The 11826-nt window shown below is 42.0% G+C and overlaps 2 protein-coding genes across 3 annotated transcripts; both read right to left on the bottom strand.

The window, feature by feature from the left end:
• Window positions 1–2131: 2131 nt before the first annotated feature.
• Window positions 2132–6635, bottom strand: LOC135095077 (uncharacterized). The gene is made up of 8 exons (XM_063995761.1): window positions 5970–6635; window positions 5504–5643; window positions 4840–5015; window positions 4453–4555; window positions 3737–3838; window positions 3382–3482; window positions 2887–3033; window positions 2132–2532 (listed from the first exon to the last, which is right to left on the bottom strand). Exons 2-8 carry the CDS (start codon window positions 5630–5632, stop codon window positions 2439–2441), a joined length of 852 nt encoding a protein of 283 aa, XP_063851831.1. The 5' UTR covers window positions 5633–5643; window positions 5970–6635; the 3' UTR covers window positions 2132–2438.
• A 144-nt stretch (window positions 6636–6779) lies between these two features.
• LOC135095075 (zinc finger protein 883-like) lies at window positions 6780–11360 on the bottom strand. 2 transcript variants are annotated; one of them, XM_063995759.1, is made up of 2 exons: window positions 10893–11360; window positions 6780–10112 (listed from the first exon to the last, which is right to left on the bottom strand). In XM_063995759.1, the coding sequence occupies exon 2, from the start codon at window positions 9758–9760 to the stop codon at window positions 8276–8278; it is 1485 nt and encodes a 494-aa protein (XP_063851829.1). In that variant the 5' UTR covers window positions 9761–10112; window positions 10893–11360; the 3' UTR covers window positions 6780–8275. The 2 variants fall into 2 exon arrangements, with proteins under 2 accessions (XP_063851829.1, XP_063851830.1); XM_063995760.1 differs by having other exon boundaries at window positions 10949–10969.
• Window positions 11361–11826: the final 466 nt, after the last annotated feature.

Genomic DNA, 11826 nt, shown 5'->3' with positions numbered 1-11826 from the left:
TTTTTTTCCCGCTAGTTTTGCTGTTGTTTTTGTCAGTTCATTCTTTGATATTTTAATTTTTCTTTCTTTTTCCTCTTTCTCTCTCTCTCTTTACGATAATACCGTTTTTATTTTTCGTCTTTACATATTTTTACATAATTTCTTTCTCTCCGCATGTCTGTCTGTCTGTCTGTGTGTCTCTGATAACGCTATTTTTCTTTTTTCGCATCCCCTTCCTGCTGCTCCACCTCATGTCCCCCTAATTTACATGCTTTTATCCAACCATTATCACATTTCTCCCCATAATCATCTTTCAGAACTGCAATCACCTAGGTCTTTAACCCTTTTTTTTTCTTCATCTCTTTCCCTCATTAATTCTTTTCTTTCATTTTATTTTCCTTCGTCTTCCTCCTCCTTTTCTGTACTTCCTCCTCGTTTTCTCTCATTCTCTGGCCTTTCGTATCAATTTTTGTTAGTTTATTTTCATCATTTATCTTCTCTTTTCATTTCTGTTCTTATTTCCCTTCGTATTTTCCTTAGTTTGTGCTTTTATTAATTCTCCTCTTCGTTTTCTCTCATTGTGGCCTTTTGTATCAATCTTCTGTATCTTATTCCTTCCTATTTGATTACCGAATTCGTGTAAAATAATAATAGTAATAATAATAATGACAACAACAACAACAATAATAATAATACTAATACTACTGCTACTACTACCACCACTAACAATAAATTCCATAAACTGAGACGTAAATATCATATAAATATCAAATCTTACCTATTTAAATCTATTTTCGCTGGTTTATTTAGTTATTTTCACTTAAATATACACCTATTATATTTTTCAAGAGCAAAAAGCAGTCTGGCTATATAACCTTGAATATCTACTAACTCTCCATGACATACTTCTCTCCCCCACGAAAGGAAAGGAGGTTTACGGCATAAGTGTGTAAGTAGCGCGCATGTTGCCCGGCAGACACCCCTCGTGGTCTTTTCAACGGCAGGAATGATTGAATTGCTGCTTCCGCCTTGTGTGACCTCGTTTGCTGTACGGTGCGCTCTTCGTGGTCCGGCCCTCTTCACATTTCTCTCTCTCTCTCTCTCTCTCTCTCTCTCTCTCTCTCTCTCTCTCTCTCTCTCTCTCTCTCTCTCTCTCTCTCGTTTTTCTTTTTCTTTCTTTTTTTTTGCCTTTTTCTTTTTCCTTTTTTGTATCTTATATTTCTCTATTTTCTTTTCGTTTTTTTCTTTACCTTTCCTCACTTTTCTTATCATTTTCTCTTTTCCCTTTTCTTCCTTCTTCTGAACAAACCGTGAGAGAAAAACAAACAAAACATAAAATAAAACAAAAATAAGACAAAAAAATAACAAAACAAAACAACAGCTTAAAAGAATAAACAAAAAAACAAAAATAAAAATAAACAAATAAAAAAAACTCCCAACCTTGCATGCCATATGTCCTGGTTGGTCTGGGGAGGAGGTAAACGAACCAATTATGAGCCACAGGTGAGTCTCGCTACCTGAGGCGTCCATTAGGCGAGGCAGGCGGGCAATTAGGTTAGGTAATGAGGGAGGTGGTTCAGTTACGGGAGCCTTGCTTTAGACAGTCACCAGATGGCTTTGGGAGGGCGGGGAGGTGGGGGGGGAAGGGATGGAGATGCGAGGAGGAGGAGGAGGAGGAGGTGAAGACGTACGTAAGATAATTATTCATATTTTACCTTTCTTTTTCTTAATTACTGTTATTTCTATCATTCTTTATTTTTTTTGTTTTTTTTTTCCTATTAACTTGTTTCTTTTTTTTAATCAGAATTATCTTATGTCTCATTCTTCGGCTATTTTGTTGCTGTGCCTCTTATTACGTTTTCTTTCTTATTCCTTTCTTTGTAAATATTATCTTTTGCTTGTAATGTTTTTTGCTTCACTTCTTTATCAGTATATCTTATCTCTACCATTTCACACTTGTCTGATAATTCTTAACACGTTTTCTCATTTTCTTTTTCTTTTTTCATTGCTATTATCTTCTCTCACTCTTTAGTTGCTTTATTATCACTTCATCCTCAATCTCTGTTTTAAAGTGATAATTTTAAGTAGATTCGAGTGTTATTGACATTCTACTGTACACACATAGGTAAAAAAGGCCATTAAAAGTCTACTATTACTATTATTGTTGGTAATTTAATTGATCTAAGTTAACAAGAGAGAACTACTATAACTACTACTACTACTACTTCTCTATCAATGACTCCAGAACCAAACTTAAACAAACAGAAGTCAATAATATTCTTTCACTTAAGGCTGGCAAAAGATCTCTCAGAACCACACCAAACTGAAGTTGCGCCCTTTAAACTACATAGGACTGGACTAATGCCCTCTTCATCTACTCAATACTGTCTCTATACACTACTCTCATTCCCCTCTCACCCGCTGCTCCCCTGTGGCTGTATGGTGGTGTGGGGAGGTGGTCAAGGGGAAGGTTTCTGCCACATCCTCAGAAAATATTTGTGTTGTCGAGTGATTGGTACTTGCTCATCCTCGGTGCCGGCCGCTGCCAAGAGCCTGTGGGAGGTGAAGATGAGAAGTGAATGCAAGATAAGAACACAAAGGTTGGTGCCGGAAGCAATCAGGCATACACATGGCAGTTCCTGTACAAAACCTGCTTGCTTATTTCCACCTTTCACCATCCATAAACTTGTCTAACCTAACTAACTAACTAACTAACAAGCTGATTAATGAGTCTATTCCATTCATTCACCACTGAGAACCTTTCCTTTCTATCTCTTGCTTAAACCTATTCAAGCTCCCATTATTTCTTGTTCCATCCTCATTAATGACACAGAGAACAGTTTAAGTCACCCTTGTTGATAAAGAAAAACTGGGAGAAGATTTTACATGAAGGCATTTTGAACACACCTCTTCTTTGCCTTGGTCAGGAAGGTCATTGCTGCCTCCTCCCCTTCCTTGCGCCGCAGCTTATCCAGGCCAGACCAGGAGGCCATGTACCCCACCAGCCCCTCCATGCTGTCCTCAGATGACACAATGAACCCTCCCTCACTGCTCCTGTGGGGAAGGAAAGGGTGGTGAGTGGCAGGTGGCAGATGGTGGGGGGAAAGAGTGATGGACAATGAAGGGAGAAGTTGGGAATACAAGGGAAAGGGTGGGAGTGATGGGAGGTGGTGGTGAAAGATGGAGAGGAGGGTGAGCAGGTGGTGGTGGTGGAAGAGGAAGAGATAGTGATTCATTAAGGAAAGGGAAGCAGAAGGAATACAATGATATAGTGATGGTGATAGTGATGGTTTAAAGACACTATACACATGACAAATTAACTTTAAAAGACGGGACATTACGAGCTTGACTCAATCCTGCAGAGATACAATGAAATAAGCACACTGAGGCAAGAGAACCTACCCTATGTGTGTGTCGTTGGGGTACAGCTGTGGCAGGGTGGCGTACTCCTCAAGCAGAAGGTTGTGTTTCTGCGTCCAATAGGCACCCAAATCATGCCATATCTACAGAAGAAAACGGGAGAATTTCGTTCCTTTCTCTCATAACATAAGAATACTAGGGTTGGTGCAGGAAGCCATTAGGCCTACACATGGCAACAACTTTAGAAAAAAAAAGGGCCTATTAATTTGTCCCTCCTAGAGAAGAAAAATGGAAAGAACATTAATAAAAACAAGAGAAAGAGAAAGAGAGAGGGTGGGTCTTTCAGTCTCCCCCTGCTGTCACTCTTCCCCCCTGCCACACCCCAGTCATAACTCACCTGCAGAAATGTGTCTCTCAGGCTGCGGCCATGACAGATAGGGGTACAGCCCAGATAACTGTAACACGCCAGCACGCCACCTGGGCACAGCACTCGGTCCACCTGCCGGGGACGTGGAGGTGGTGAGGATGGAATTAGAGAGGAAAAGAAAGGTTAGGTGGTATTGGTGGTGGTCGATGAGGAGAGCAAAAAAGAGGAACAAGAGGGTAGGGTGTAGTGGTGGTGGTGGAGAACAAGAGTACACACCAAATAAAGATAAAAGAAAAAGGAATGAAAATTAAATAAATACAAACAATGGTAAAACAATTCAGTCATCTAGCTGTCTCCTCCTCCTCCTCCTCTTATTCTCATCTTTATTCCTCCTCCTCTTCCATCTCTCCATCCAAGTCCTCCTCCAATTCTATCTTCTTTCTCCTCCTTACTCCTCTTACCACTACTACTATTACTACTGAATCTGGTATAGCATATGATAGAGATGAAAATAATAAGATAAATAAATCAAAATTAATACATAAAATAATAAAACAAAGAAAGTAAGACAGACAAGTATTTCCTGTGGGTCTGAGTCTGCAAGGTATCACAGCAATGTACCTTTTGTCCCTGCTTTGAGTGAGGGAAGAGGGGACAAGCTGCCTAGTTCTGTATTATGATCATCCTTCTTTATTACTACTATTTCTCCTCCATCTCCTATTCCTCCTCCTCCTCTTGGCACTCACCTCTTGATAGAAGGAGTCCAAGTTGAACCAGTGGACCGAGGCAGAGCAGGTCACAAGGTTCACCGATTCAGCATCAAAGGGCATGGCCTCTGCTGACCCGACTCTAGGGGGAGGGAGAGAAAGAGAGAGAGAGAGAGAGAGAGATTCAAGGCATATATCAGACCACACAAAAAATGAAGCATAACACAGCAGGCAAGGACATGAAATGCGTATTGTTTCTTATGCATGTATTTCTTGGTGAACTTTGAGAGAAAATTAGAAAAAAAGGAAAGAATATGTAAGCTCAATAGAAGAGAAGAAAAATAATAAAAACAGCTACTACAACTACTAACCACTGTTCCCACCACACACACACACACACACACACACACACACACACACACTCACCTAAAAGACACATTTCCCACATCGCGCTGCATTCGGTTTGCCATGTCCAGCTGCGGTTGACTCACATCCACTCCGACCACTGTGGCGAAGTGTGGTGCCAGAAGGGCCGTGTTCTGCCCCGAGCCACACCCCATGTCCACACACACCTGTGCCGCATCCCCTCCACTTGCCCCAGCCTGCCACGTGCCATTAAGGACAGATTAGGTAAGGTGGATGCCATTCATTCAAATATTACATCTTTTTTTCCTGTTCTAAATGCAGCAAGTTTTATAATGTGGGTGATTAACTAAATTTTTTTATAGAAACTCTTGGGTCTGTCAGCTGTTATCTGTATCACTGTACTGCAAGTCTCAAGGAGGAAAAAGATTAGATAGCAAGATAACCATAAGAGCAATATCAACAATACTACAACAATGAACAGGAGAGCACAGTGGAAGCTCAGGTGTTGCAGTGACAAGCTACAAACACTTGAACAATTAATAGTACAGTGGCACCTTAATGAGCTTTTTATTTCTTCATTTTGTTGCTCTTGGTCAGTCATCCTCTTAAGACAGGACAGCGGGGGACCAGATGCTGTGACAAGTTCCAAATATCTGAACCATTAACAACAGCACCACTCCACAGCACCACTCCACGGCCTCCACTCGCTTCCCATCACCCTCACCTTGTGCTGCCCCTGAGTGACGCGCTGCACCACTGCCCTGATGAGGGACGCAGGGGGAGCTGGCCGGAATTTAGCATATATGTCCGCTATGTGGGTGTTTGCAAAGGCCTTGGTTCCTGACTCGGCCATCCTCACTTACTCTGTTACAGAAAATGAATAAATGAATAATAAAACTCTAAAACATTTTTTTTTCAAGGAAATAAATGCAATAAATAGATAAAAGATAAAGGTTATGAGATTTTTTTTGGCAACTGTTATTTTTTCCTTCCTGTGACTCAAAAATCACATTAACTACCAATTCACATACAATATTTTCAATCTACTTCTTTCGAGAGACAATTTGGTTCTTTCCCCCATCACATGCAGAAAAAATTAAATACAAAACCATAACCGTCAATGACAAACCCAAATAACACCAAACACACACACACACACACACATATATAGTCAGCAAGAAGGAACTTACCTGTAACAACCAATGTAAGTCCGAGAGATGCTGTGTGTGAAGTGAAGTGATGCTGCTTATCTTTACTTATCACTCCACTTATATCTCAACTCTCTCCTCTTGAAAAATCACTAGTCATCACTGCCTCATCTTTTGCACCCACTGGTTCCTGGTTCATGCCTCACTCACTCCTATTTCAATATTCCATGACTGCTGCCTCTCTAATTAAGTTATGTATGCTTAATTTGCTTTATTCATTGCTTCATTTCATCCCCATTTCATGCCTGTTGTTTTCATTGCTATGCGTGTCTATTTTATGCCTCCTTCAGTGTTTGTCTCATTCATTCCATCTCTATTTCACTGCTATCTCATGCCTACTTTCTTATTGTTTTAATTTTGTTAAGTATGCCTATTCCATGCCCACTTCAGTCTTTGTCTACTGCATTATCATCTCTCATTTGTTTTGGCAACATTTACTTAACACTCATATAAACACATCACCCATAAGTTCATAAATAAACATTCAGAATTGCTTGTTACTTCACACCTCTTCGCTCTTTTGGTAACCCTTACTAAACACACACAAACACACACACACACACATAAACCAGTCTATATACAGTCTATATACAGTCTATATACAAAAGATTATATTACAAGCTCAAACTAACCTAACAACCTAACCTAACCTCGCCCAACACCCAATCGCACGTCACACAAGGTTACATTACGAGCCCAAAGCAACCTAAGCTAACATAACCAACACTAACCTAACTTAACCTCATCCAAATCCAACATACATTTACACAAGGATTACATTACAAGGTCCAATTAAGTTATTTCTCAGTGCATTTATTTCACATATAAAATATATATATATATATATATAGCTGTACTAGTCACTAAACAAACAGGACTTGCATTATGTAGTACAGGCATAAACAAGAAGCAGCATTACCAGGCCTGGCAACAAACCTTGGAATAATTGAGTTGTTCTTGGTAACATTGAATGAAGTGGGATAGATACTGACAGGTTGAGTGAGGGTGATGTAGACATATAGATAGATAGATAGATAGATAAATAGATTGATAGAAGGACACAAGTACAGATAAATACATACATACATAAACAGATAGATAGATAGATAGATATAGATAGATAAATAGGTAGACAGAAAGAAAGCCAAAGAAAGACAGGCAGATATAGAAAGATAGATAATCAGATTAGCAAGTAGATGGATAGGTATATAAATAAACAGATGGATAGATGGATAGATAGACAGATACTGATAGATAGATACAGGTAGACAGACAGATAGACAGACAGGTAGACAGAAAGATGGCTGGTTGGATAGATGGGTGGGGTAGAAGGAGCAGAAGGTCACATATTTATAAAATCCCACAAACATTTAACTTACTAAAGCACTTTTGCAACACTTAACCATGGCTATCTCACTTTTAACAGATTAATTCACACACTGCTCGGATATTTAAACTACTTCATCTACTTATCACGCGGTTCTGTTTTGGCTTTGATGCACCTGTTTTGATAGTTTTGATTGGGTCCAGGTGTTACACAGGAGGTTGAAAGGTTGTTTTTGTTTTGATGTCTTTTCCTCAGTTTGTACCTTGTTGTTCTTGTCTCCCTCCTCTTCCTTTTCTCTATTGTATATTTCAAATGTTTTCTTCACTGTTACATCTTTTTTTTTTTCTATCTTCTTTTGTTCATCTCCCTTCTCTCATCTTTAATTTCTTTCTTTCTTGTTTTTGCTTCATTTTTTTCTTTTTTCCTTTCACCATGACAGTAAAAGTGGCTGCTTTCATTAATTAGCACCTTATCATCCTCTTCTCAACTCTCTTCCTGTCCCTTTCTTTGTCTAAATGTCTTTCAAAACAATCCCTTTACAATAACACTACCCTAGTCTCCTGAAGGGGTGAGGGAAGCACAGGCTAAAGGTTCAGTACTTATTTCCAGCTAGTTTCACCCTTGGGGCTTCAAAGGAATATAGAATTACTCTGATGAATCCTCAGCTTCTCTTCCCTTCACCACCTTTTACCTGTCAGTGTGCTAGTCAATTCCTTTTATCTTGTTTCTCCACCTAATTTCACAGCCTCCTGCATAAACTCCTCCTTCTCTTCTTTCATTAAAATCTCCTTCAGCTCATTACTTGCTATAGTCATTACCATCAGCATCTCATTTCCAATAACCACATACAGTCTCTTCCCTTCCAAACTCCTTCACACTTCCTCCTGATTTCTCCAATAGCACGTTTCTCTACAGCCTCTTAATTTAACCAGACTTCTCATCCTTGTCCTTTGTCTATACATTAAACAGCCTCTTCAATCAACTCAAGCTCTTCTTTCACACTCATCTCCTCCCCTTCCTCCATCCCAGCCTCTTCCTTCACTTTCTTCCCAAACAGAAACAGACTCACTGCTACAAAAGGGCGAGGAAGGAAGGAACAAGACTGGGTTACGCTTGTCCTATTTTCCTCTTTCTCAATGTTACAGTTAGCCATATCATCCTTATCATCAGTCTCCCCAGGGACATAAGCAGCAACACAACTTTCCTGAACCTTATGCTCACTGGTTCCACTGTCTTGCATCTCTTCACTACTGCCAAAGTTACAAGGGCTTCCTGAGACGTTATCCAAACTTCCCTGAACACCCTCAGGCGAACCAGTCCCAGGGCTTTCCTTTGTGGGTATGGACTGAAGGCTCTGGCAGATATCAGTGTAACCTAATTCTTTCTTCTGATACTGGATTATACCTGGGCTTTCATGAACTGGGGGATGAGGTTGTGATATGATGTTTGATGCTGCTGTGTGAGTTTGTAATGGGGTGACTGGTGTGGGAGTGAGGGAGTGTGATGGGGTGACTGGGACAGGGGTGTGAGGGTGTGATGGGGTGTTTGGTGTGGGTGTGAGAGGGTGAGTGGAATGAGTGAGGTGAGCCCTGATGTGTGAGGTCATGTGGCGCCGCAGACTGCTGGCCTCGGAGAACCTGCGGCCGCACTGAGGGCAGGGGTAGGGCCGCTCCCCAGTGTGGGTGTAGCGGTGGTGGCGGAGGTGTGACGGCTTACGGAAACTTTTGTGGCAAACCTCACACTCCACCTTGGCTCTCACCTTGCTCCTGCTTCCACCTCCACCCTGTGCCTTGCTCTTCATACCACCTACACTCTTGTCCTCCTCCTCCTCCTCCTGTTTCTGCTTGGTCCCACACTGTGTCCCTCCCCTGTGGGTCCTTTGAAGCGCCCCTCCATGCATCCTCTGCAGGTGTGCATTGAGACATGGCTGAGTGACGAATTTCCTGCTGCATAAACTACACGTGTGCTCCGGCTGTCCTGTGGTGCCTCGGTGGCGGGTGAGGTGGCAGCGCTGAGAGAACCTCTTCCCACAGTCCTCACACTCGTATGGAAGGTCCCCGGAGTGCAGGCGGGCATGGGTGGTGAGATGCACACGCTGGGCGAACTCCTTCCCACAGGCATGGCAGCGGAAGTGCTTTTCCCCTGTGTGGGTCTTGAGGTGCAGGGAGTAGTTGGGTCGCTGCCGGAAGGTCCTGAGGCACACGGCACACTGGTAGGGCCGCTCGCCACTGTGCAGCCTCAGGTGGTGCTGCAGGGAGCTGTGGTGGGCAAAGGGGCGGTGGCACTGCGGACACTGGAAGGGACGCTCCCCGCTGTGCAGTCTCTGGTGCCGAGATAGGTTACTGCGCCGCCTGAACACTCGCCCACACTCCTCACACGTAAACACTGCCACTCCCCTGCCACCAACGCTGCCCTGCACCAACTCATCACTCCCCTTCATGGCCATGCTCCCTGTGTCCTCAGATTATAGGTCATCACTGCAATCACTGTTACAAAGGCTGTGTTCTTTGTGTCTGAGGGTGTTGTCACTGTAATGTGTCATCACTGCCATCATCCTCCATGTGCTCAGTGCTGCATGATGGCACTGGTTCACTGCCACCTGATGCTTCACTGAGGGAGGCGGTGCTGCTGGTCTTGCTACACACCAGCATCACTGTCATTCAACACCACATGACAGTTATAGATCAGTGTCTCTAGATTACAAGTCAGTATTGCATTTGACTGTGTGGTGTTGCCTCCCAGCCATCAGATGCTTTCCTGCAGGGGGCAATGCTGAGGGGAAATGCTGTTGGGTGATGCTGTGGAGTAGTAGTAGTAGTAGTAGTAGTATGGAAGTAGAGCTAGAGGTGATAGTAGTAGTAGTAGTAGTAGTAGTTGTAGTATGGAAGTAGAGCTAGAGGTGATAGTAGTAGTAGTAGTAGTAGTAATAGTAGTAGTAGTAGTCAGCTGACACATGTTCCCTGAAGTGTACTACATTTAGAACTACAAGGAGTGAGACCCTGCCTAGCCCGTGGTGGTGGAGTGCTACAAGCTACACCCACTGTGCTACACCACCGCAGCTATCATTATCACCACCACCACCACCACCACCTCTGCAATAATATGGTGACTGGTAACTGAAATTTCAAAATTTGGTAATTATAATAATAATAATAATAATAATAATAATAATAATAATAATAATGACAGACGATAGAAACAATAAGAATAAAAAAATAACAATGGTAATAATAACAATATTAATATCAATAACAACGACTAATAATAATAATAATAATAATAATAATAATATAACCAAAATTAAGCTGGCATATTCTTGCTAATATTTATGTTAATAGCCTGTTATTCACTACGTTCAAGTTATAAACAAATTAATTCTTGTATTCAACTTTCCTCTCTTCCATTTTCAGTCTTCCTCCTCCTCCTCCTCCTCCTCTTCGTCCCTCCTCTCCTCTCTCCTTTCCCTAAAACCTTCTACTTCTTTCCCCATTTTCCCATATTTAGCGACAGTACAGTCGGTGCCAAGCCCTTTTTACCTCACAGCAGGCAGCCCCTACGCGCCCACACCCGCCACTCACCTCCTGCAGCCTCACGAAGAGAAATATGAGGGAAAAATGCGAAATATGTCACCAACCATCTCCCTGACCTGTTCCTTTCTTCCCCCCCCCCCTCCTCCAGCGTGTTAATGTTTACCAGGGATACCAACATTACTGGGTCTCACTACTTTTAATTTACCTTACTTTTCATCCCATTTCACGCTTAAAACCCGTAGAACTTATTTCATTTCCATATTTTTTGTTTAAATTATTTTTTTCTTTTATTATAATGACGAGAAAATTTGGTTGCAGAGTCTTGTTAATGATCACACAGTTTGTGTTCCTGTCAACTAGATCCTAGGATTGAATTAATTTTAGCTTATTTCACTATTTTCCCGCCTCCTGAGCCGCGTGTGTCACTCGTTATGATTTATACAGACTCCAGCGCCCCTGTCTAGGCGGGCCAGGTGCAGGGTTGGGACACGCAGGGTGTGATACAGAAAGGGAGGGTGTATTTCAATGTAGCAAAGTGTAGTACAGCAGGGGAGAGTTGCAAAGGTTCACCGGATTGGAAGTGCTGATATTGTTCTGTCCACTTCCCTTGTCTGTTCCTCGCGTATACTTCCTCTAGCGTTAGGTATTGAAGCTACTACTGAGAGAGAGAGAGAGAGAGAGAGAGAGAGAGAGAGAGAGAGAGAGAGAGAGAGATTTTACATATAGATGAACAGAAAAACGGATATTGTCCTGATACCGGCACGGGAGGATCTAAAAACAATATAAGAGGTAAAGGGAAGAAAAAAAAATAGATGAAGAATAATGAATGAGACAGAGGCATTCTGACAGGGAGATGAAGGAATGACAGACAAATCGACAGACAACGGCAGACAGACAGGCGGGAGAGACAAACGTAGAAACTAAGTGATGTATCGGATACTTCATTTTAGAGCCCCACGGATGCGGATAAAACTGCAAATGA

The sequence above is a fragment of the Scylla paramamosain genome, chromosome 47 (genome assembly GCF_035594125.1).
Source record: "Scylla paramamosain isolate STU-SP2022 chromosome 47, ASM3559412v1, whole genome shotgun sequence".
Classification (NCBI taxonomy): domain Eukaryota; kingdom Metazoa; phylum Arthropoda; class Malacostraca; order Decapoda; family Portunidae; genus Scylla; species Scylla paramamosain.
Note: the sequence above shows the minus strand (reverse complement) of the source record. Positions and strands in the feature narration are given on the sequence as shown.

Excerpts from the sequence above, each read along its gene's own strand:
- LOC135095077 (XM_063995761.1), bottom strand. The coding sequence starts at position 5,632 with ATGGCCGAGTCAGGAACCAAGGCCTTTGCAAACACCCACATAGCGGAC. Across the intron at positions 4,556-4,839 it reads GTGGGAAATGTGTCTTTTAG|AGTCGGGTCAGCAGAGGCCA; the intron begins GTGAGTGTGTGT and ends CCCTCCCCCTAG. Across the intron at positions 3,483-3,736 it reads TGAGAGACACATTTCTGCAG|ATATGGCATGATTTGGGTGC; the intron begins GTGAGTTATGAC and ends TTTCTTCTGTAG.
- LOC135095075 (XM_063995759.1), bottom strand. The coding sequence starts at position 9,760 with ATGGCCATGAAGGGGAGTGATGAGTTGGTGCAGGGCAGCGTTGGTGGC.